This window comes from Osmerus eperlanus, unplaced genomic scaffold (assembly GCF_963692335.1).
Source record: "Osmerus eperlanus unplaced genomic scaffold, fOsmEpe2.1 SCAFFOLD_91, whole genome shotgun sequence".
Classification (NCBI taxonomy): Eukaryota; Metazoa; Chordata; class Actinopteri; order Osmeriformes; family Osmeridae; genus Osmerus; species Osmerus eperlanus.
In genome coordinates, this window is record NW_026911023.1 from 60,807 (window position 1) to 85,109 (window position 24,303).

General features: G+C 47.1%; 3 protein-coding genes and 1 long non-coding RNA gene across 6 annotated transcripts; all 4 read right to left on the bottom strand.

Moving 5' to 3' along the window:
- Positions 1–844: 844 nt before the first annotated feature.
- On the bottom strand, positions 845–4,364 carry LOC134015485 (E3 ubiquitin-protein ligase TRIM16-like). Of its 3 annotated transcripts, none has more exons than XM_062455022.1 (6): positions 3,696–4,364; positions 3,197–3,280; positions 2,823–3,056; positions 2,153–2,312; positions 1,883–1,933; positions 845–1,741 (listed from the first exon to the last, which is right to left on the bottom strand). In XM_062455022.1, exons 1-6 carry the CDS (start codon positions 4,293–4,295, stop codon positions 1,212–1,214), a joined length of 1,659 nt encoding a protein of 552 aa, XP_062311006.1. In that variant the 5' UTR covers positions 4,296–4,364; the 3' UTR covers positions 845–1,211. The 3 variants fall into 3 exon arrangements, with proteins under 3 accessions (XP_062311006.1, XP_062311005.1, XP_062311004.1); XM_062455021.1 differs by having other exon boundaries at positions 1,883–1,942; positions 3,197–3,274; positions 3,696–4,361; XM_062455020.1 differs by having other exon boundaries at positions 1,883–1,942; positions 3,696–4,361.
- A 2,097-nt stretch (positions 4,365–6,461) lies between these two features.
- On the bottom strand, positions 6,462–10,356 carry LOC134015483 (tripartite motif-containing protein 16-like). The gene is made up of 6 exons (XM_062455018.1): positions 9,698–10,356; positions 8,822–8,917; positions 8,449–8,682; positions 7,771–7,930; positions 7,506–7,565; positions 6,462–7,364 (listed from the first exon to the last, which is right to left on the bottom strand). Exons 1-6 carry the CDS (start codon positions 10,295–10,297, stop codon positions 6,838–6,840), a joined length of 1,677 nt encoding a protein of 558 aa, XP_062311002.1. The 5' UTR covers positions 10,298–10,356; the 3' UTR covers positions 6,462–6,837.
- A 2,041-nt stretch (positions 10,357–12,397) lies between these two features.
- Positions 12,398–16,337, bottom strand: LOC134015484 (tripartite motif-containing protein 16-like). The gene is made up of 6 exons (XM_062455019.1): positions 15,634–16,337; positions 14,758–14,853; positions 14,385–14,618; positions 13,707–13,866; positions 13,442–13,501; positions 12,398–13,300 (listed from the first exon to the last, which is right to left on the bottom strand). Exons 1-6 carry the CDS (start codon positions 16,231–16,233, stop codon positions 12,774–12,776), a joined length of 1,677 nt encoding a protein of 558 aa, XP_062311003.1. The 5' UTR covers positions 16,234–16,337; the 3' UTR covers positions 12,398–12,773.
- Positions 16,338–22,214: 5,877 nt separating this feature from the next.
- LOC134015486 (uncharacterized) lies at positions 22,215–24,255 on the bottom strand. Its single transcript, XR_009929127.1, has 2 exons — positions 24,195–24,255; positions 22,215–23,044 (listed from the first exon to the last, which is right to left on the bottom strand). It is a non-coding gene; the product is annotated as an uncharacterized LOC134015486 (long non-coding RNA).
- Between the last annotated feature and the right edge of the window lie 48 nt (positions 24,256–24,303).

Here is a 24,303-nt window from a genome sequence, read left to right on the forward strand (position 1 = left end):
GTTTCAGAGGTACGGGGGCAGCAGAGTTGTCAACCGGTCGTTCTGTTTTGGTTCCTGATCAACGTGCGCTGTTTCTTCCTGGTTGGTGACGCGTCCGTGCGCAGTGACGTTCACCACGCCCCTCTCGTGTTGTCCCTCACGTCCCCACCAAAATTAAATTATATCAAACTATCTGTTCGTATATATATAAACAGATATTTTGAGGTTTTCTATATATTTTTTTGTTGTTATTTCTGCTCCATTAAATGTGAAGGTATGATACCTTAACTTGCTGAATTTAATTTTGAAGCTTGGAATCGTTGTGCGTAGTAGTTACACTGAAATCTGAATTAACTGGCGATTCTGTGGGGTTCATATTAATACATTTTTACATGAAAAATTGTATTCATTTAGCAGACCTTTTTATATTCAAAGCGATGTAGAAATATTGCATCTAGAAAGTACACAAGATCAAGGATCAGAAGGGCAGAGTTCTACAGTAGTTCGGTGGTCAGAGTCAAGAAACGTTCAGTATTTACTAATATAAACTATCATCATGAAAACGTGTGTCTAAAAATGCCACCTAATTCCACTCTGTCCAGAAATTAGGTTTCCAGAGAGACATCAATCTAGTTAACCTCTGTAATTGCACTGCCCTCTAGTGGTGAAAGTGCAACATTGCATTGAGAGATCCGAGGATGAAATGGAAATAGAGAGAAAGATGGAGGGATGAAGAGATAGAGGGGTAAAGAGAGGAAGAGAGAGATGGAAAGAAAGAGATGGATACAGAGAAAGAGAGACTAAAGACTATAGATGTGTTACAAGCACAAATCCTTCTTGTACAGTGTAAATAATGAGAGATGTCTTTCAGCTTCACATGTCTTTATTCAGATGTTCAGGTCCATTATAACCACCAGCAGGAGTTCAAAGTAGCAGAGAGACAACTATGAACTGATCACTTAAACAACAGCAGTTATAAACACTTCCATCTCAATAGTGAGTAGCACATGTACCCAAACATTACAACACATCGTTAGTTAAAACTCAGTAGCAGGACAGGAAGTAGACAGTGATTTCTATTGTCCAGTAGAGACAAAACTAAATGATCATATACAATCATCAAGGTGAAATAGCAGGAATTATACAACAAAAGAACAATGATTATAAACCCACTAAAACAATGACAGGGTTCTGTATGATGGTATGAAGGTATCACTCCTCTACAAGACCCTCTACCACAGCTTCAGAATCTCTGCACTGTCACCATATTTACCAAACCTACCAAACCCAGGGTAGAGTGTCTGGGTGAAGGTGGTCTGGACTCTGTGGAGGAGGGTCACTGTGTCAGAGACGACACTGTAGAAGGACAGAGTACCTGCCTTGTGATCCAGGTACACTCCTACTCTGGAGGACTGAGGGCCTGATACTGCAGTATCAACTCTGTTATGTCTGAACGTGTAACCACCACTATAGCACTGTAACCCCCAGGACTTGTTATTGTAACCAAAGTGAGAGTTACCGCCTGTTCTGCTGATGTCTTTATATGAGACTGTTATGTGAACATGGTAACCTCTCCACTCCACCTCCCAGTAACAGCGTCCAGACAGAGCCTCTCTACACAGCACCTGAGGGTACAAGGTGAACCTCTCTGGATGGTCAGGATATGGCTGCTTCTGGTTTAGACATGTCACCTTCCTGTTCTCCTCAGCCAGAGAGAGGAGTGTATGTGCTGTGTTTGGGTCCAGAGTGAGCTGACAGGAATCTGGGAGCAGAGCAGAGACCAGATCAGAGTTAATAACACGTCCATTCATGTGTCCCCGTGTTAAAGCTGCTGTTGTTCTGGATCAGATTCATCATTCAACACGTGTCAGTGGAGAGAGACCTGGACACTTCAGAGACTCACATGGTAAGAGGTCTGCTCTGGTCTTGGGCTCTGGAGGCAGGAACACATCCACTGTGGAGACTGGAGACACACACACACTTATATATATACACACACACACACATTTATACATACACACACACACAGATATACAGGCACATACACGTACACTACCGTATCAAGTTGATCCAAACATGTGCTTATGTGACAGGTGTCTGTCCTATCACATGATGTTTGTCCATGAGACTTATTGTGCTGTTCCTCCAGACCTGCTGTGTTTAACCAGCTCACCTGTGGTGGAGATGTTGGACCACTCTCTCTGGATCAGCTCCTCTAGTTTGTCTCTCAGCTCAGAGACCACCTCAGTCACATGTGTGAAGTACTGAAGAGGAGGAACAGAGATGCTGGGGACATCTGAAGATACACTGGTACTGGAGAGAGACTGGTAGTTCTGGAGACAGGGAAGGGGGAGAGGTAGAGAAGGGGAGGGGAGGGGGGGGTAGAGAAGGGGAGGGGGGGTAGAGAAGGGGAGGGCGGGGTGGAGGGGGGAGAAGAGGGGAGAGAGAGAAGTGGGGGGATGAGAGAGTGTGGGAGAGAGAGAAAGAAAGTGGGGGTAGAGAAAGGGAGAGAGACAGGGGGAGAGGAGGGGGAGAGAGAGAGAGAGAGGGGGGGGGATTAAGAGCAGGAGAGTGGGAGGTAGAGAGGGGGAGAGGAGGGGGAGACAAGAGTGGGAGAGAGAGAGAGACGGGAGAGAGAAAGAAAGAGGGAGAGAAAAGGGAGGGAAAAGATACTTATGTTGAGACAGACAGGAAATTACACACACACATAGACAAACACACGCATGCACAAAATGACACAAAGTAACACACACACACTATTCACAGGTTGAGCATAGATCCTACATAGATGATCAGACAGTGAGTGTAGCTTCAGATCTGAGCTGCCAGGGTAGTCTAGTTACCTGGAGGAAGTGGATGTTGTCCTCTGTGTGTGAGAGCTTCTCCAGCTCAGCGTCTCTCTTCCTCAGCTCAGCTATCTCCTGCTCCAGTCTCTCCAGCAGTCCTTCAGCCTGACTCACTGCTGCCCCCTGCTGGGCTCTGATCAGATCCTTCACCTCAGAGCGCCTTCTCTCAATGGAGCGGATCAGCTCAGTGAAGATCCTCTCACTGTCCTCCACTGCTGCCTGGCCAGAGCGCTGGAGAGAGGGGGGGGAGAGAGAAATAAATCCAGATGTCCCTCCAGTGACAGCAGTCTTCCTGAATGTAGAGAGTCCACCAGTCCTATCCAGGTATCTCCCAGTAGCACAGCTCCACTAGTGGAGATCCTGATACTGACCTTGAAAGACTCCACAGCCTGTTGGAGCTCCTTCAGCTCCTTCTCTCTCTGCTGGACTTCCTGCTGACTCAGGACCAGCTTGTCCTGGAGAACAACACACATGACAACAACACAGTAGGAGTTACAGTACAGGACTCTGGTGGAGTGGATGCAGTAAACTCTTCCTGCTTTTCCTGACACGAGTCAGCACTTTTTGACATTTTATAGTTCTCCACGTAGACCAAACAGGAGTTCACACCTCGGACTAAAATAAGATCATAACAACAGTCCAATGGTTATACATTTGATAATCTAGGTTGATAAAGCGTAAAAAAATACATGTTATGTATTTATAATATTCTTACATTATTCTGCTATTATCATTAATAACCTGTTTCATACATCACTTAAAAGGGGAATTTAACATGTCTTTGCATATTTAATCTTAATCACATAAAAACTTCCATCTTGAAATGTTCCAAGTTCCTCATGAGTCACTGACTAGTATTGCTGGTCTTACCTGTTTCTCCTTCCTTGCAGATTTGGCTGACACCGTGTCATGGCCTTTATGTTCATCCATGGTACACAGCATGCAGATACACTGCTGGTCTGTCCGACAGAAGACCTCCAGCAGCTTGTCATGACTGGAGCAGATCATCTCCTGCAGTCCAGACGTGGCTTCCACCAGCTTGTGTTTCTTCAGTACAGGAACCTGGTTGTGGGGCTGGAGGTGAGTCTGGCAGTAGGACACCATACACACCAGACAGGCCTTGAGGGCTCTCTGCTTCCTGGGCCCAGTGCAGAGGTCACAGGTCACCTCTCCTGGCCCAGCTGGACTGGTCAGCTCAGAGGGGGCGGCCTGGGCTCCTCCTGTCTCCTTCAGCTTCTCCACCAGCTCAGCCAGCATGTTGTTCCTCTTCAGAGCAGGCCTCCGAGTGAAGCTCTGTCTGCACTGGGGGCAGCTGTAGACTCCCTTCTGCTCATCCTGGTCCCAGCAGCCCTCGATACAGCTGCTACAGTAGCTGTGACCACAGGCGAGGGTGACAGGATCCTTTAAGAGGTCCAGACAGACGGAACAGCAGAACTGGTCCTGGTCCAGCACAACTCCCTGCTGGGCCATGCTGGAGTGGTAGTGACGGTCGCTCTCTCTCACACACAAACACAACTGGAGACACGGAGCGAGAGAAAGATAGATTAGTTTCGTTTCTTCAGAATAACAACTGTTGTGGGAGGAGGGAATGATTTCCTGGTTCTGCCAGAGGGTGGAGTTTAGGGAGTACAGAGAAGGATCATGTGTGCTACAGTGTTGTCCATGTAGCCTAGTCCTAGCCTATTTGCTTTCCCCACATGTAAAATGCTTGTTGAAAATTCCTCCGTGCACCTCCATGCACAGGGAGCAGCCGAACTGCTCTTCAGACAGGAAGTGGACGGTGGAAGCCATGACTGGAGGAGAATGACGGTCTATCTGTCATGAATGGAGAAAGGAAATAAGCGTAAAAAAAGAAAAAGAAGTCAGGCGGGTTATTTTGATTCAAACTAAGGCTGTCCCTTTTTAATATACAAAATCTAAATCTTGTCAACTGAAAGGATGGCGGAATACATGAAATGTTTAAATGAAATGTATAAAAACACTGGACAACATCTTCAGCTGTTTATACGTGGTTAGAGACAGTTGGGCAGAGACAGGAAAGCAGGGATAGACATGCAGGACAAGGGCCCGGGCCGGAATCGAACCTGGGACCTTGCGTTTCGGCCTGAGCGATACACGCTCTATCTGGTGAGGCCCCAGACTTTAGGATCTAAGTAAAAGCTGTCCCTCCACATACTTTCTTGCTGCGTCTAGTTTCAGTACAACCTGCAGCATCTAACAACAGCACTGTGAGCTGTTATCAGTTGCCTGTGGTGGAAAAAACGACCAAAGTCCAACCAATCGCTCGTTACAAACTACACACTACCAAACCCGCATGACCCAAGTTAAAGGACACACTGAAGTAGAGAAACAACAGAACAGTCTCTATTAAGTTCACTTCCTCCTCTTCACCAATGTGTGATGATCTACAACATGATGGTGGTACCACTGGACTGTACCCACAAGCTGTGACCTACCTCAACAAACAGGAAGTTGACATGTGAGGAAAGGGGGAGGGCAGGGGCTGCTGTCAATCATCAGCCTAAGCCCCTCCCCTTTCTGGTCTCCTCTATCGTTTAACCCTTCCAGCACCTCAGCTACCAGGACTGCTCGTCTCCTTGTCTCACCTCCCAGAGTGCCGCCATCTTGAAGTTCAGGTAATAGTTGCTTCTTCACTCAATAACTGACGTTGGTTGGAAAGCAATCTGATTTGGTTTGTGCTCCATTGTGACATTGTCTTGTATGTATCATCTGAATGTATAATTCCTTCTTAGTCAGAACTGGTTTCCTCTCCTTCTTCCTCTTCTTCAGATCTCCAGAGCTGCACTGCATTTACACCGTATAATGGGTTTGAATCCCCCTACCCTCTGAAGATTCGAACCATTTTACAACAGGTTAGACAAAAGGCTACATTTAGGTTATTTTCTGTGATAAAAAAATTAACAAAACTTTAAATCAACCTTTTTTTTCTTACTATAACCTAAGATTTTGCTGAATTTTCAAAGAAAGCAGCAATTTGTATTTGAAATTATTTCGACTGTAAATGTCACCTTGTGCTCCGATAATGTCGGTTTGTGAATGCGACAACTTGGCAAGTTTCTTATCGTATTTATCTGAACAGAAATCATATATTTAACACTCAACAGGCTCAAAGTGTAAATGATGTTGTGAGCAGGAAGTGTTTCCCAGACGCTCTCCGACTTCTCACTACAACAGAATGTTTCTCCTGGTGTCTCTGCGTCTCAAACAGCTCCTGTATGGAGGCACGGAGAGAGACTCCACACACTATGTGGAATGATAATTCAACTATCTAAAAGATTAACACACAATATAGGGATTAACGTGTATGAAAATCACAACCCAATATGTGGACCGTATAATTCCACTTTGTCCAGAAATGATGGTTCCCAGAGTGAAAAAAGCTTCAAATTGAGTGATTGGTGATTGCACTGCCCTCTAGTGGGGAATCTCTGTTACTGCATTGAGAGAGAAAGAGGGAGAGATGGAGGGAGGGAGAGAGAGAAGAGAGGGAGAGAGAGGAAAAGATAAGCAAAAAGAATGAGAGGGAAAGAAAGGGAGAGATTGAGAGAGGGACAAAGGGAGAGGGAGAGAGATTAAACACTAGACACCTTCTTCTATGGTATAAATAAGAAGAGATTTCAGCTTCACATGTCTTTATTCAGCTGTTCAGGTCCATTATAACCACCAGCAGGAGTTCAAAGTAGCAGAGAGACAACTATGAACTGATCACTTAAACAACAGCAGTTATAAACACTTCCATCTCAATAGTGAGTAGCACATGTACCCAAACATTACAACACATCGTTAGTTAAAACTCTATTTACTGAGTAGCAGGACAGGAAGTAGACAGTGATTTCTATTGTCCAGTAGAGCCAAGACTAAATGATCATATACAATCATCAAAGTGAAAGAGCAGGAATTATACAACAAAAGAACAATGATTATAAACCCACTAAAACAATGACAGGGTTCTGTATGATGGTATGAAGGTATCACTCCTCTACAAGACCCTCTACCACAGCTTCAGAATCTCTGCACTGTCACCATAGTTACCAAGCCAAAGCCCAGGGTAGAGTGTCTGGGTGAAGGTGGTCTGGACTCTGTGGAGGAGGGTCACTGTGTCAGAGACGACACTGTAGAAGGACAGAGTACCTGCCTTGTGATCCAGGTACACTCCTACTCTGGAGGACTGAGGGCCTGATACTGCAGTATTAACACTGTTATGTCTGAACCAGTAACCATGACTAGAGCAGCGTAACCTCCAGGACTTGTTATTGGAACCAAAGTGAGAGTTACCGCCTGTTCTGCTGATGTCTTTATATGAGACTGTTATGTGAACATGGTAACCTCTCCACTCCACCTCCCAGTAACAGCGTCCAGACAGAGCCTCTCTACACAGCACCTGAGGGTACAAGGTGAACCTCTCTGGATGGTCAGGATATGGCTGCTTCTGGTTTAGACATGTCACCTTCCTGTTCTCCTCAGCCAGAGAGAGGAGTGTATGTGCTGTGTTTGGGTCCAGAGTGAGCTGACAGGAATCTGGGAGCAGAGCAGAGACCAGATCAGAGTTAATAACACGTCCATTCATGTATCCCCATGTTAAAGCTGCTGTTGTTCTGGATCAGATTCATCATTCAACACGTGTCAGTGGAGAGAGACCTGGACACTTCAGAGACTCACATGATAGGAGGTCTGCTCTGGTCTTGGGCTCTGGAGGCAGGAACACATCCACTGTGGAGACTGGAGACACACACACACTTATATATATACACACACACACACATTTATACATACACACACACACAGATATACAGGCACATACACGTACACTACCGTATCAAGTTGATCCAAACATGTGCTTATGTGACAGGTGTCTGTCCTATCACATGATGTTTGAAGGCTTAATGTGCTGTTCCTCCAGACCTGCTGTGTTTAACCAGCTCACCTGTGGTGGAGATCTTGGACCACTCTCTCTGGATCAGCTCCTCTAGTTTGTCTCTCAGCTCAGAGACCACCTCAGTCACATGTGTGAAGTACTGAAGAGGAGGAACAGAGATGCTGGGGACATCTGAAGATACACTGGTACTGGAGAGAGACTGGTAGTTCTGGAGACAGGGAGGGGGGAGAGGTAGAGAAGGGGAGGGGAGGGGGGGTAGAGAAGGGGAGGGGAGGGGGGGGTAGAGAAGGGGAGGGCGGGGTGGAGGGGGGAGAAGAGGGGAGAGAGAGAAGTGGGGGGATGAGAGAGTGTGGGAGAGAGAGAAAGAAAGTGGGGGTAGAGAAAGGGAGAGAGACAGGGGGAGAGGAGGGGGAGATAAGAGAGAGGGGGGGGGGGATTAAGAGCAGGAGAGTGGGAGGTAGAGAGGGGGAGAGGAGGGGGAGACAAGAGTGGGAGAGAGAGAGAGACGGGAGAGAGAAAGAAAGAGGGAGAGAAAAGGGAGGGAAAAGATACTTATGTTGAGACAGACAGGAAATTACACACACACATAGACAAACACACGCATGCACAAAATGACACAAAGTAACACACACACAAACACTAATCACAGGTTGAGCAGAGATCCTACATAGATGATCAGACAGTGAGTGTAGCTTCAGATCTGAGCTGCCAGGGTAGTCTAGTTACCTGGAGGAAGTGGATGTTGTCCTCTGTGTGTGAGAGCTTCTCCAGCTCAGCGTCTCTCTTCCTCAGCTCAGCTATCTCCTGCTCCAGTCTCTCCAGCAGTCCTTCAGCCTGACTCACTGCTGCCCCCTGCTGGGCTCTGATCAGATCCTTCACCTCAGAGCGCATTCTCTCAATGGAGCGGATCAGCTCAGTGAAGATCCTCTCACTGTCCTCCACTGCTGCCTGGCCAGAGCGCTGGAGAGAGGGGGGGAGAGAGAAATAAATCCAGATGTCCCTCCAGTGACAGCAGTCTTCCTGAATGTAGAGAGTCCACCAGTCCTATCCAGGTATCTCCCAGTAGCACAGCTCCACTAGTGGAGATCCTGATACTGACCTTGAAAGACTCCACAGCCTGTTGGAGCTCCTTCAGCTCCTTCTCTCTCTGCTGGACTCTCTGCTGGACTTCCTGCTGACTCAGGACCAGCTTGTCCTGGAGAACAACACACATGACAACAACACAGTAGGTGTTACAGTACAGGACTCTGGTGGAGTGTACCTCTGTCAGAACACACTGAACACCAACACTGAACACAGCTGCTAAACATGTCCAGTACAGCCATTACCTACATACCTTAATGTGGTCTGTCTCGTTCTTGTTTATCACAAGAGAATGTAGCTTTGTGTGAGGGGTGAAGAGATTTCTGAGCAGTTTTGGTACAGAGGCAGAATGCTAACGTTAGCTTGCTAGCTTGGCTAACTTCACACTTGGAGCTAGCTTACCTTTATATACTTCCTTTCTAATCACGATAAACGTTTGACTGGCTCCAGTCGCCTCAGTAAGTGTTGGACACTGTTTAGCTGATAAACTCTTTGTGGTTTAGGTAACGAAAGCTAATTACAGACGGTTTGACCGACATCTCCCAGTCAGTCAGACAGCTTCACCCGTCTCCACTTTCACTTAGTCTGGAGTGAAGGGGGGCGGGGGGTGACAGCCTTTCAAAGCTCCACGTTAGAAATGGGTCTATTAACCTATTGGTGGCAGTTTTATTATAAAACTTTTTACATAAAAAATTGATATAAAATCATAGTAATATTAATAACTTATAGGCAATGCACATAATTCAGTGACATTCCCGCAGTTGTGGTCTTGACCGAGCTTAAAATATTGTAGCGGCCCGGAGTTTCCGAGTTCTCAGTAAGACCGAGCAAAGACCGACTAAATATGCGGTCGATTCTGAGACGAGACTGAGATTAACAGTTCTAGACACACCTGTTTCTCCTTCCTCTCAGTTTTGGCTGACACCGTGTCATGGCCTTTATGTTCTTCCATTGTACACAGCATGCAGATACACTGCTGGTCTGTCCGACAGAAGACCAACAGCGGCAAATCATGACTGGAGCAGATCATCTCCTGCAGTACAGACGTGGCTTCCACCAGCTTGTGATTCTTCATTTTAGGAATCTGGTAGTGGGGCTGGAGGTGAGTCTCGCAGTAGGACAACAAACACATCAGACAGGACTTGAGGGCTCTCTGCTTCCTGGGCCCAGTGCAGAGGTCACAGGTCACCTCTCCTGGCCCAGCTGGACTGGTCAGCTCAGAGGGGGCGGCCTGGGCTCCTCCTGTCTCCTTCAGCTTCTCCACCACCTCAGCCAGCATGTTGTTCCTCTTCAGAGCAGGCCTCCGAGTGAAGCTCTGTCTGCACTGGGGGCAGCTGTAGACTCCCTTCTGCTCATCCTGGTCCCAGCAGCCCTCGATACAGCTGCTACAGTAGCTGTGACCACAGGCGAGGGTGACAGGATCCTTTAAGAGGTCCAGACAGATGGAACAGCAGAACTGGTCCTGGTCCAGCACAACTCCCTGCTGGGCCATGCTGGAGTGGTAGTGACGGTCGCTCTCTCTCACACACAAACACAACTGGAGACACGGAGCGAGAGATTAGTTTCGTTTCTTCAGAATAACAACTGTTGTGGGAGGAGGGAGTGATTTCCTGGTTCTGCCAGAGGGTGGAGTTTAGGGAGTACAGAGAAGGATCATGTGTGCTACAGTGTTGTCCATGTAGCCTAGTCCTAGCCTATTTGCTTTCCCCACATGTAAAATGCTTGTTGAAAATTCCTCCGTGCACCTCCATGCACAGGGAGCAGCCGAACTGCTCTTCAGACAGGAAGTGGACGGTGGAAGCCATGACTGGAGGAGAATGACGGTCTATCTGTCATGAATGGAGAAAGGAAATAAGCGTAAAAAAAGAAAAAGAAGTCAGGCGGGTTATTTTGATTCAAACTAAGGCTGTCCCTTTTTAATATACAAAATCTAAATCTTGTCAACTGAAAGGATGGCGGAATTCATGAAATGTTTAAATGAAATGTATAAAAACACTGGACAACATCTTCAGCTGTTTATACGTGGTTAGAGACAGTTGGGCAGAGACAGGAAAGCAGGGATAGACATGCAGGACAAGGGCCCGGGCCGGAATCGAACCTGGGACCTTGCGTTTCGGCCTGAGCGATACACGCTCTATCTGGTGAGGCCCCAGACTTTAGGATCTAAGTAAAAGCACTGTGAGCTGTTATCAGTTGCCTGTGGTGGAAAAAACGACCAAAGTCCAACCAATCGCTCGTTACAAACTACACACTACCAAACCCACATGACCCAAGTTAAAGGACACACTGAAGTAGAGAAACAACAGAACAGTCTCTATTAAGTTCACTTCCTCCTCTTCACCAATGTGTGATGATCTACAACATGATGGTGGTACCACTGGACTGTACCCACAAGCTGTGACCTACCTCAACAAACAGGAAGTTGACATGTGAGGAAAGGGGGAGGGCAGGGGCTGCTGTCAATCATCAGCCTAAGCCCCTCCCCTTTCTGGTCTCCTCTATCGTTTAACCCTTCCAGCACCTCAGCTACCAGGACTGCTCGTCTCCTTGTCTCACCTCCCAGAGTGCCGCCATCTTGAAGTTCAGGTAATAGTTGCTTCTTCACTCAATAACTGACGTTGGTTGGAAAGCAATCTGATTTGGTTTGTGCTCCATTGTGACATTGTCTTGTATGTATCATCTGAATGTATAATTCCTTCTTAGTCAGAACTGGTTTCCTCTCCTTCTTCCTCTTCTTCAGATCTCCAGAGCTGCACTGCATTTACCGTATAATGGGTTTGAATCCCCCTACCCTCTGAAGATTCGAACCATTTTACAACAGGTTAGACAAAAGGCTACATTTAGGTTATTTTCTGTGATAAAAAAATTAACAAAACTTTAAATCAACCTTTTTTTTCTTACTATAACCTAAGATTTTGCTGAATTTTCAAAGAAAGCAGCAATTTGTATTTGAAATTATTTCGACTGTAAATGTCACCTTGTGCTCCGATAATGTCGGTTTGTGAATGCGACAACTTGGCAAGTTTCTTATCGTATTTATCTGAACAGAAATCATATATTTAACACTCAACAGGCTCAAAGTGTAAATGATGTTGTGAGCAGGAAGTGTTTCCCAGACGCTCTCCGACTTCTCACTACAACAGAATGTTTCTCCTGGTGTCTCTGCGTCTCAAACAGCTCCTGTATGGAGGCACGGAGAGAGACTCCACACACTATGTGGAATGATAATTCAACTATCTAAAAGATTAACACACAATATAGGGATTAACGTGTATGAAAATCACAACCCAATATGTGGACCGTATAATTCCACTTTGTCCAGAAATGATGGTTCCCAGAGTGAAAAAAGCTTCAAATTGAGTGATTGGTGATTGCACTGCCCTCTAGTGGGGAATCTCTGTTACTGCATTGAGAGAGAAAGAGGGAGAGATGAAGAGATGGAGGGAGGGAGAGAGAGAAGAGAGGGAGAGAGAGGAAAAGATAAGCAAAAAGAATAAGAGGGAAAGAAAGGGAGAGATTGAGAGAGGGACAAAGGGAGAGGGAGAGAGATTAAACACTAGACACCTTCTTCTATGGTATAAATAAGAAGAGATTTCAGCTTCACATGTCTTTATTCAGCTGTTCAGGTCCATTATAACCACCAGCAGGAGTTCAAAGTAGCAGAGAGACAACTATGAACTGATCACTTAAACAACAGCAGTTATAAACACTTCCATCTCAATAGTGAGTAGCACATGTACCCAAACATTACAACACATCGTTAGTTAAAACTCTATTTACTGAGTAGCAGGACAGGAAGTAGACAGTGATTTCTATTGTCCAGTAGAGCCAAGACTAAATGATCATATACAATCATCAAAGTGAAAGAGCAGGAATTATACAACAAAAGAACAATGATTATAAACCCACTAAAACAATGACAGGGTTCTGTATGATGGTATGAAGGTATCACTCCTCTACAAGACCCTCTACCACAGCTTCAGAATCTCTGCACTGTCACCATAGTTACCAAGCCAAAGCCCAGGGTAGAGTGTCTGGGTGAAGGTGGTCTGGACTCTGTGGAGGAGGGTCACTGTGTCAGAGACGACACTGTAGAAGGACAGAGTACCTGCCTTGTGATCCAGGTACACTCCTACTCTGGAGGACTGAGGGCCTGATACTGCAGTATTAACACTGTTATGTCTGAACCAGTAACCATGACTAGAGCAGCGTAACCTCCAGGACTTGTTATTGGAACCAAAGTGAGAGTTACCGCCTGTTCTGCTGATGTCTTTATATGAGACTGTTATGTGAACATGGTAACCTCTCCACTCCACCTCCCAGTAACAGCGTCCAGACAGAGCCTCTCTACACAGCACCTGAGGGTACAAGGTGAACCTCTCTGGATGGTCAGGATATGGCTGCTTCTGGTTTAGACATGTCACCTTCCTGTTCTCCTCAGCCAGAGAGAGGAGTGTATGTGCTGTGTTTGGGTCCAGAGTGAGCTGACAGGAATCTGGGAGCAGAGCAGAGACCAGATCAGAGTTAATAACACGTCCATTCATGTATCCCCATGTTAAAGCTGCTGTTGTTCTGGATCAGATTCATCATTCAACACGTGTCAGTGGAGAGAGACCTGGACACTTCAGAGACTCACATGATAGGAGGTCTGCTCTGGTCTTGGGCTCTGGAGGCAGGAACACATCCACTGTGGAGACTGGAGACACACACACACTTATATATATACACACACACACACATTTATACATACACACACACACAGATATACAGGCACATACACGTACACTACCGTATCAAGTTGATCCAAACATGTGCTTATGTGACAGGTGTCTGTCCTATCACATGATGTTTGAAGGCTTAATGTGCTGTTCCTCCAGACCTGCTGTGTTTAACCAGCTCACCTGTGGTGGAGATCTTGGACCACTCTCTCTGGATCAGCTCCTCTAGTTTGTCTCTCAGCTCAGAGACCACCTCAGTCACATGTGTGAAGTACTGAAGAGGAGGAACAGAGATGCTGGGGACATCTGAAGATACACTGGTACTGGAGAGAGACTGGTAGTTCTGGAGACAGGGAGGGGGGAGAGGTAGAGAAGGGGAGGGGAGGGGGGGTAGAGAAGGGGAGGGGAGGGGGGGGTAGAGAAGGGGAGGGCGGGGTGGAGGGGGGAGAAGAGGGGAGAGAGAGAAGTGGGGGGATGAGAGAGTGTGGGAGAGAGAGAAAGAAAGTGGGGGTAGAGAAAGGGAGAGAGACAGGGGGAGAGGAGGGGGAGATAAGAGAGAGGGGGGGGGGGATTAAGAGCAGGAGAGTGGGAGGTAGAGAGGGGGAGAGGAGGGGGAGACAAGAGTGGGAGAGAGAGAGAGACGGGAGAGAGAAAGAAAGAGGGAGAGAAAAGGGAGGGAAAAGATACTTATGTTGAGACAGACAGGAAATTACACACACACATAGACAAACACACGCATGCACAAAATGACACAAAGTAACACACACACAAACACTAATCACAGGTTGAGCAGAGATCCTACATAGATGATCAGACAGTGAGTGTAGCTTCAGATCTGAGCTGCCAGGGTAGTCTAGTTACCTGGAGGAAGTGGATGTTGTCCTCTGTGTGTGAGAGCTTCTCCAGCTCAGCGTCTCTCTTCCTCAGCTCAGCTATCTCCTGCTCCAGTCTCTCCAGCAGTCCTTCAGCCTGACTCACTGCTGCCCCCTGCTGGGCTCTGATCAGATCCTTCACCTCAGAGCGCATTCTCTCAATGGAGCGGATCAGCTCAGTGAAGATCCTCTCACTGTCCTCCACTGCTGCCTGGCCAGAGCGCTGGAGAGAGGGGGGGAGAGAGAAATAAATCCAGATGTCCCTCCAGTGACAGCAGTCTTCCTGAATGTAGAGAGTCCACCAGTCCTATCCAGGTATCTCCCAGTAGCACAGCTCCACTAGTGGAGATCCTGATACTGACCTTGAAAGACTCCACAGCCTGTTGGAGCTCCTTCAGCTCCTTCTCTCTCTGCTGGACTCTCTGCTGGACTTCCTGCTGACTCAGGACCAGCTTGTCCTGGAGAACAACACACATGACAACAACACAGTAGGTGTTACAGTACAGGACTCTGGTGGAGTGTACCTCTGTCAGAACACACTGAACACCAACACTGAACACAGCTGCTAAACATGTCCAGTACAGCCATTACCTACATACCTTAATGTGGTCTGTCTCGTTCTTGTTTATCACAAGAGAATGTAGCTTTGTGTGAGGGGTGAAGAGATTTCTGAGCAGTTTTGGTACAGAGGCAGAATGCTAACGTTAGCTTGCTAGCTTGGCTAACTTCACACTTGGAGCTAGCTTACCTTTATATACTTCCTTTCTAATCACGATAAACGTTTGACTGGCTCCAGTCGCCTCAGTAAGTGTTGGACACTGTTTAGCTGATAAACTCTTTGTGGTTTAGGTAACGAAAGCTAATTACAGACGGTTTGACCGACATCTCCCAGTCAGTCAGACAGCTTCACCCGTCTCCACTTTCACTTAGTCTGGAGTGAAGGGGGGCGGGGGGTGACAGCCTTTCAAAGCTCCACGTTAGAAATGGGTCTATTAACCTATTGGTGGCAGTTTTATTATAAAACTTTTTACATAAAAAATTGATATAAAATCATAGTAATATTAATAACTTATAGGCAATGCACATAATTCAGTGACATTCCCGCAGTTGTGGTCTTGACCGAGCTTAAAATATTGTAGCGGCCCGGAGTTTCCGAGTTCTCAGTAAGACCGAGCAAAGACCGACTAAATATGCGGTCGATTCTGAGACGAGACTGAGATTAACAGTTCTAGACACACCTGTTTCTCCTTCCTCTCAGTTTTGGCTGACACCGTGTCATGGCCTTTATGTTCTTCCATTGTACACAGCATGCAGATACACTGCTGGTCTGTCCGACAGAAGACCAACAGCGGCAAATCATGACTGGAGCAGATCATCTCCTGCAGTACAGACGTGGCTTCCACCAGCTTGTGATTCTTCATTTTAGGAATCTGGTAGTGGGGCTGGAGGTGAGTCTCGCAGTAGGACAACAAACACATCAGACAGGACTTGATGGCTCTCTGCTTCCTGGGCCCAGTGCAGAGGTCACAGGTCACCTCTCCTGGCCCAGCTGGACTGGTCAGCTCAGAGGGGGCGGCCTGGGCTCCTCCTGTCTCCTTCAGCTTCTCCACCACCTCAGCCAGCATGTAGTTCCTCTTCAGAGCAGGCCTCCGAGTGAAGCTCTGTCTGCACTGGGGGCAGCTGTAGACTCCCTTCTGCTCATCCTGGTCCCAGCAGCCCTCGATACAGCTGCTACAGTAGCTGTGACCACAGGCGAGGGTGACAGGATCCTTTAAGAGGTACAGACAGACGGAACAGCAGAACTGGTCCTGGTCCAGCACAACTCCCTGCTGGGCCATGCTGGAGTGGTAGTGACGGTCGCTCTCTCTCACACACAAACACTAGTGGAGAGAGGGAGCGAGAGAAAGAGAGATTAGTTTCGTTTCTTCAGAATAACAACTGTTGTGGGAGGAGGGAGTGATTTCCTGGTTCTGCCAGAGGGTGGAGTTTAGCTGGGGGTGGAGTTCAGCAGGGGTGGAGAGAATAGAGAGAAAGAGATAAGGAGAAAGAGAGTGAGAGATCGATAAACAGTGTGTCTGTGTGAGAGGGGGTGGAGTTTAGCTGGGGGTGGAGAGACACAGAGACAAACAGACAGAGAGAGATAGAGTAAAACACTTCCTGTTTCTAAGCAGCCTGTCTCCTCTGCTCCCTGTCAGCTCCCACTGAACCCAAACACACTCAGTCCTCTCTCTGTCTGAGGAGAAGAGATATGTCTCTTTTTCTCTGCTATCTCTCTATCTCCCTTACTCTCTGTCTCACACAAGTATTTTTTCTCCTTCTCCACTCTCTCTCTCACATACTCACTCTCTCTCTCCCTTCTCTCCCTTTCTCCCTTCTCTCCACCCCCCTAAACTCCACCCTCTGACAGAACCAGGAAATCCATCCCTCTTCCCACAACTAAAGTCTAAAAGCCCCAAACGGGAACACCATTGTACTGCGCATGTGTGTGTTTATGTGACCATCTCTGCCTGCGTGTGTGTATCTCATCCTTTCCCTCTCTCTCCTTCTCTCCCTTCGTTTATTTTTATTTCCATGTCCTCACTGATACGCATTCAGAAGACTGTGGTTGTGTGTGTCTGGTTGGTGACCATCTTGTTGTCCTGGAGACACCTGGACACCTGCTTCACCTGGAACACATCTCCCTGGCACCACGCTGGGAGTCTGTCCCTGCGCCTCACATCACAAACCTTTTCTTTTTCTTTCAGCAGGTACAGCAGCTGTCCTTACAGAGTACGTACTGTTGCATGCAGTACAGCAGCTGTCCTTACAGAGTACGTACTGTTGCATGCAGTACAGGAGCTGTCCATACAGAGTTCGTACTGTTGCATGCAGTACAACATGCATACAACTGGGACACACAACTTCATCATAACACGGCACCTTGACCTTTGACCCTCTCACTCACACGTCCGTCACAGTTCGTAGTGCAACATGTCCACCATTCCTCTGAGGAATGGTTCACTTGACCCGATGTTAGTTTCCTCAAGGATCACAATGACTCTTGCTTAGAGACTTGTTGCTCTTGTGGTTAGTGGTAACTGATTTAAAATCTTTGTACTCGCTGTGATATATTGTTTTTATTATTGTTGCTTGTTTTTTTTTGTTTTTTTCCACAGGTACACTTGCACTTATAGCGGTTCATGTTGTTTAATTGTAACTTGTTTAACTACATGCTCTTATGGTTCTTCCCTTTGGCACTTACTTTGGTTGTTCACAATGTGTGCTTCATGTTTTGGCTACTCGCAATGTTTTTGTGGCTATCTTGTTGTTATGATCAGTGACCTATGCACTTTGTAAAGCTCTCTCTTGGAAGTTGCTTTGGATAAAAGCGTCTGCTAAATGAATAAATGTAAATGTAAATGTCAGTGTTGTTGTATCTCACGCTGCTATTGGTTGAATCACCTCAAGGTAACAATCAAAGGTCTTGAAATAAAATAGAAACTGACCACTAGATGGAGCCCTTGTTTCATCACTTCCTTGTCTCTCACCAAAGCAGTCATGATTTAACCCAGGTGATTAATGATAAAGGTCATGATTTAACCCAGGTGATTAATGATAAATGTCATGATTTAACCCAGGTGATTAATGATAAGGGTCATGATTTAACCCAGGTGATTAATGATAAAGGTCATGATTTAACCCAGGTGATTAATGATAAGGGTCATGATTTAACCCAGGTGATAAAGGAAGGATGCAGAGCAGACTGTTAGGACTCAGCCTAGGAAGCAGGTGACCAGGTCCAGCCAGAGGAGATGAGGAATCAAGGAGACACTTGAGACTCACCCCTCAGAAGGTTCAGCAGGTCTTGAGACTCACCCCTCAGAAGGTTCAGCAGGTCTTGAGACTCACCCCTCAGAAGGTTCAGCAGGTCCTCCTTGAGACTCACCCCTCAGAAGGTGCAGCAGGTCCTCCTTGAGACTCACCCCTCAGAAGGTGCAGCAGGTCCTCCTTGAGACTCACCCCTCAGAAGGTGCAGCAGGTCCTCCTTGAGACTCACCCCTCAGAAGGTGCAGCAGGTCCTCCTTGAGACTCACCCCTCAGAAGGTGCAGCAGGTCCTCCTTGAGACTCACCCCTCAGAAGGTGCAGCAGGTCCTCCTTGAGACTCACCCCTCAGAAGGTGCAGCAGGTCCTCCTTGAGACTCACCCCTCAGAAGGTGCAGCAGGTCCTCCTTGAGACTCACCCCTCAGAAGGTTCAGCAGGTCTTGAGACTCACCCCTCAGAAGGTTCAGCAGGTCCTCTTTGTCTCCTCTCCTTGTCTCCCAGACCACTTCCTCAAAGCTCATTGGTGCAGCAGGTCGGAGGGGCGGGACCGTCGTGGCCTGTAAGGGGCGGGACCGTCGTGGCCTGTAAGGGGCGGGACCGTCGTGGCCTGTAAGGAAACCTACTGTGAGGTGACATGCACATTGGTGCCCCTCTGCAAAACTAAGCTGTCTACTAGACCCATGAACTGCACTTAACTGAACACACACACACATACACACACACACACACAACACAACACATACAAGCACACACACACAGACATGTATTGGTGTGTGTCGGCTTGTGTGTGCTTGCATGTGTAGGTGTGTGTATATGTGTTGCGTTGTGCGTGTGTGTACGTGTGTGTGTGTGTGTGAGTGATCTCGTATTTGCGCTGAGATATTGGAGCTTTCTGTCACTTTCACCTCCACAAACAGACGGATGAATAATTCACTAAACAAACAGGATCTTCACCAAACACTAGAAAACGCTGTCCGAGTAGACACACACACACGCACACATACACACACACATACCTTATCACGTTAGCAAGAACAGGAGCTTTCTCCTTGTAGACAGTGGAAATATTGATCTTTTTACCGTTTCAATCTTCATGTTATTATCGCAGACACACAAACGCTCACACACGTACAACCACAAACAGCCTTCCACTGGAACGATCTCTCTACAACACTCACATTCCCACAGTCGTGGCTAGAATAACAGGTGTGTGTGTGTGTGTTAACTTAACCATGGGCTTTAACACTACATGACTTTATGGTTGATGATTAACACACATAGACTTGAGGGCAGGTCATTAATAGTCATTGACCTTTACATGTTTAGACTGCAAGGTTAAAGGTTAAAGGTGCCAGGGTGTTCCCCATCCATCTCTCCCCCTCTCCATCTCTCCCCCTCTCCATCTCTCCCCCCTCTCCATCTCTCCCCCCTCTCCATCTCTCCCCCTCTCCATCTCTCCCCATCTCTCCACCTCTCCATCTCTCCCCATCTCCCCATCTCTCCATCTCTTCATCTCTCCCCATCTCTCCATCTCTCCATCGCTCTCCTTCCCCATCTCTCCATCTCTCCATCGCTCTCCTTCCCCATCTCTTCATCTCTCCCCATCTCCCCATCTCCCTATCTCTCCTCATCTCTCCATCTCTCCATCTCTCCATCTCTCCATCGCTCTCCTTCCCCATCTCTTCATCTCTCCCCATCTCTCCATCTCTCCATCTTTCCATCTCTCCATCGCTCTCCTTCCCCATCTCTCCATCTCTCCATCGCTCTCCTTCCCCATCTCTTCATCTCTCCCCATCTCCCCATCTCCCCATCTCCCCATCTCCCCATATCTCTCCATCTCTCCATCTCTCCATCGCTCTCCTTCCCCATCTCTTCATCTCTCCCCATCTCTCCATCTCTCCATCTTTCCATCTCTGCATCGCTCTCCTTCCCCATCTCTCCATCTCTCCATCGCTCTCCTTCCCCATCTCTTCATCTCTCCCCATCTCCCCATCTCTCCATCTTTCCATCTCTGCATCGCTCTCCTTCCCCATATATCCATCTCTCCATCGCTCTCCTTCCCCATCTCTCCATCTCTCCCCTCTCCCCCCTCTTTCCAAGGGCCATCCATCAGGCTTCTGAATGGACATTGATATGGACATTGATACACTTCTCACTAGTCACTTTACACACCGTCACTTTCAGCTCCTGGTTGCACTATCAGCAATATTGCACTAATTGTACTTCACTTGTCTTAGGTTAGTATTAGTATAGGCTTATAAGGTTAGGATAGGTTATTATGTGTATTGAGGTTTAGTATACTGTATTGTAAATGTGTAAAAAATGTGTACTTGTATGTTATGTTGCCAGGTTGCTTTGTGTTGTCTTTTCATAAGAATTTCAGTGCCCAGTCTGACCCTGTGTTGTTCTGTGCATCTGACAATAAAAGACTTGGACTTCAACACTTCTCCTTCCCTGTGTCTCCATCTCTCCATCTCTCTCCTTCTCTGTCTCTCCATCTCTCTCTTTCCCTGTCTCTCCATCTCTCGCATCTCCATCCTCTCCTCTCTCCTTCTCTCCTCTTCTCTCTACCTCTCACCCCAACTCTCTAATATCCCCTCCTCTCCTCTCTTTCTCTCCCATCCTCTCCTCTCTTTCTCTCCCCTCCTCTCCCCTCCTCTCCTCTCTTTCTCTCCCCTCCTCTCCTCTCTTTCTCCCCCCTCCTCTCCCATCCTCTCCTCTCTTTCTCTCCCATCCTCTCCTCTCTTTATCTCCCCTCCTCTCCTCTCCAGCGTTCACCCCCCTCTCTCCTCTCCCTTCCACATCAAAGGTCTCTCGTTTTTTCCTGAAGTGCCTCATTGAGCGAGAGAGAGAGGGAGAGAGAGCCTATACAGTGAAGGAGGGGAAAGAGAGAGAGACAGAGAGATATAGAGGGGGAGAGCGAGAGATAGAGAGATAGAGAGGGGGGGAGAGAGAGAGAGATAGACAAGAGACAGAGAGATAGAGAGGGGGAGAGAGATAGACAGAAGCAGAGAGATAGAGAGGGGGAGAGAGAGATATGTGTCAATGTGCATCAATGTGTGTTTATGTGGGTATTTCTGTATTTTGGTTTGTATATGCGTGCATACATAAACTCTATATGTGTGTTTGTGTGTGTGTGCATGTGTGTGTGCATGCGTGTGTGTGTGTGCATGCGTGTGTGTAGCAGGTGATTCACATCACTGCCTCCAATCCATCAAGTCAAACAGACGAGTGACAAGAACACAAACAACCCCCTGTTCCGTCACACACACACACGTACACACACACGTACACCCACACACATGTACACACACATGTACACACACACACACACACATGTACACACACATGTACACACACAGGTACACACACACACACACACACACATACACACAGGTACACACACAGGTATAGGGTACCCATGGGAACTTACAGGGAAGAAACCAGACTCTTAATTTCCCTCATAAACCTTTAATGAAGAGTAATGATAGTGTGTGTGTTTATAGCCTGCTACCACACATATGAAAGCCTCCATTCCTCCTCTTCTCCTCTCTCTCTCTCTCTCTCTCCCCCTCCCTCCCTCCCTCCCTCCCTGACTCCCTCCCTCCCTCTTCTCCTCTCTCTCCTCTCCTCTCCTCTCTCTCTCCTCTCATTTCTCCATCATTGTCTTTATCAGAGGAACAACAGGAAGGTGAAGTGCATGGAGCATGTCAAGATTAACACAACAAACTGTCCTTTTCTCTGTGGAAATATAGAGATGGAGAGAGAGAGAGCAGAGATGGAGAGAGAGAGAGATGGAGTGATGAAAGAGAGGAAAGGCTTGTTACAGTTAGGAGGAGAGGAGTCTCACTTCATTAACCTCAGAACTTTGGATAAATATACTCTGGAACACAGTGTGTGTGTGACAGAGAGAGAAAGAGTGTGCCTGTGAGAGTGTGTGAGTGTTGTGTGTGTTAGAGAGAGAGTGTGTGTGTGTGTGTGTGTGTGTGAGACAGAGCAACACAGAAACAGCTGAGGTAGAGTAACTGTGTATTGTCTTGTACTTCACCTACAGTAACAGAGAAAAGCAACATGTCTACTCTATCAAGCTGCTCTGCTCGGATCAACAAAGAAATCAACCAAATAAACAACACAACAGTCTTCACTCTGATAGGCTGGGGTCAGGGGTCAGGGGTCAATGGTAGGTCACACATTTATTTCTCTTCCGCACAAAGAGATGGAGCGAGGGAAAGCGAGATGGAAAAAGAGAATGAGATGGAGAAGGATGGAGGGATGGAAAGAGAAGGGGAGAGATTTATTACAAACATAAAAACATGATTTCTCTCATCATAGGGAAAAGGAAGAACAGAAACAAACATTCCGTCTTCTCCTTTTTTAACTGCAATTCATCCTTAAATTCATCCTTAAATTCATCCTTAAATTCATTCTTTCATTTCTTCTACTTCTTTCTCCGTCCCTCGCTCTCTTTCCAGGCTTTTCTGATAGGCTGATGACCATCCAATCAGAGGATTGATCGCATGTAGCTCATCCAATCATGTTACAGGCCAGGATGCTGTCCACTGTGATCATCCAGTCATATTTGAGGAAAGGTTGGCGTCTTAAGTAATCATCCAATAACTTTTGAGAGGGTAACATTGTTCATTCCATTTCAGGTTTCTGGTACACAATGGACAGGAGAGAGAGAGAAGAGAGGGAGAGAAGAGAGGGGGAGAAAGAGAGAGAGGGGGAGAGAGAGGGGGAGAGAGAGGGGTGGGTTATTGGTGTGTCCAGGTGAGGTTGTCGTAGCAACAAGCTGGTGGTCCGTGGGGCGGTCACATGACGGGGGTGTTCAGGAACGCACAGGATTCTGGGAAACAAACGCACAAGACACAAGATTACTTAAAGTGTGTGCTTGTGTGTGTGTGTCTGTGAGTGTGTGTCTGTGTGTGTGTGTGTGTGTGTCTGTGAGTGTGTGTCTGTGTGTTGGCTGTTTATCTGTCGTCTAAAAGGGACAGTCCTACAGCTCTTAAATAGCCTTCAGTCTTCTGGGAAATCATTCCCTTTTTGTGTGTCCCAGGGGAGAAAGAGAGAGAGAGGGAGAGAGAGAAGGAGAAAGAGAGGGAGGGAGAGAGAGGGAGAGAGAGTGAGAGAGGAAGAGAGAGAGAGTGTGTAGTTCTCACAGTCTACTTTCTAAAAAGCAACAATTATTGAATACTTCCCTGTCCTCTCCCCTCTCTTCCCCCCTCCTCTCTTTCTGCTGCTGTTGTTTTCCGTAAATGGCACAAACTGTTTACATTTCAGAGTAACTGCAAACATCCCTCCTCCCTCTCTGCCCTCTCTCTCTCTCGCTCTCTCTCTCTCTCTCTCTCTCTCTCTCCTCTCTCTCTCACTCTTTCTCCTCCATCCCCCCCTTTTTGTTTCTCTCCCTCTCTTTGAAAGTAATACGATCTCTTTCTTTTAGGTTCAGCACTTTTCAACACCCTTCTTAATTAAAGAGGTGTGTGTGTGTGTGTGTGGCAGGGGTCCTGCTGGGCCAATCAGTGTTAATGAAAGAAGGTGTGTGTGTGTGTTTGGTGTGTGTGTGTATGCTAAAGAGTGCTGTCCTTGCAAAAGGGAAGGATCTAAAAGGGGTCTAAAAGAAAGGTAATTAGGTTCTCTCTCTCTCTCTCTCTCTCTCTCTCCTAATTGTGAGTGTTTGGAAAAAAAATTGACAAACACACACACAAACTCACACACACACACAAGCACACACACACTCACAGGTGGTGAGCATGTGTGTGTCGGGGCCTGGGGAGAACACTGACACTAAACAGATGGATATCTGGCCTTTGATGTTCCCTAATATCAGAGACATGTGTGTGTGTGTGTCTTGGTGTGTGTATTAGTGTGTGTGAGTATAGATGTGTATCGACCTCCTGTGTGTAGGTGTGTGTGTACCAGTGGGCTTCTGTGTGTGTGTGTACCAGTGGGCTTCTGTGTGTGTGTGTACCAGTGGGGTTGTGTGTGTGTGTGTGTACCAGTGGGGTTGTCTTGCTGGTTGCCGTTGACTTCAGACTCATCCTCTGGCAGGGCAGCATCTGTCACCATGGGAACGCAAGTTAGAACACATGAAGATGATGATGGTGA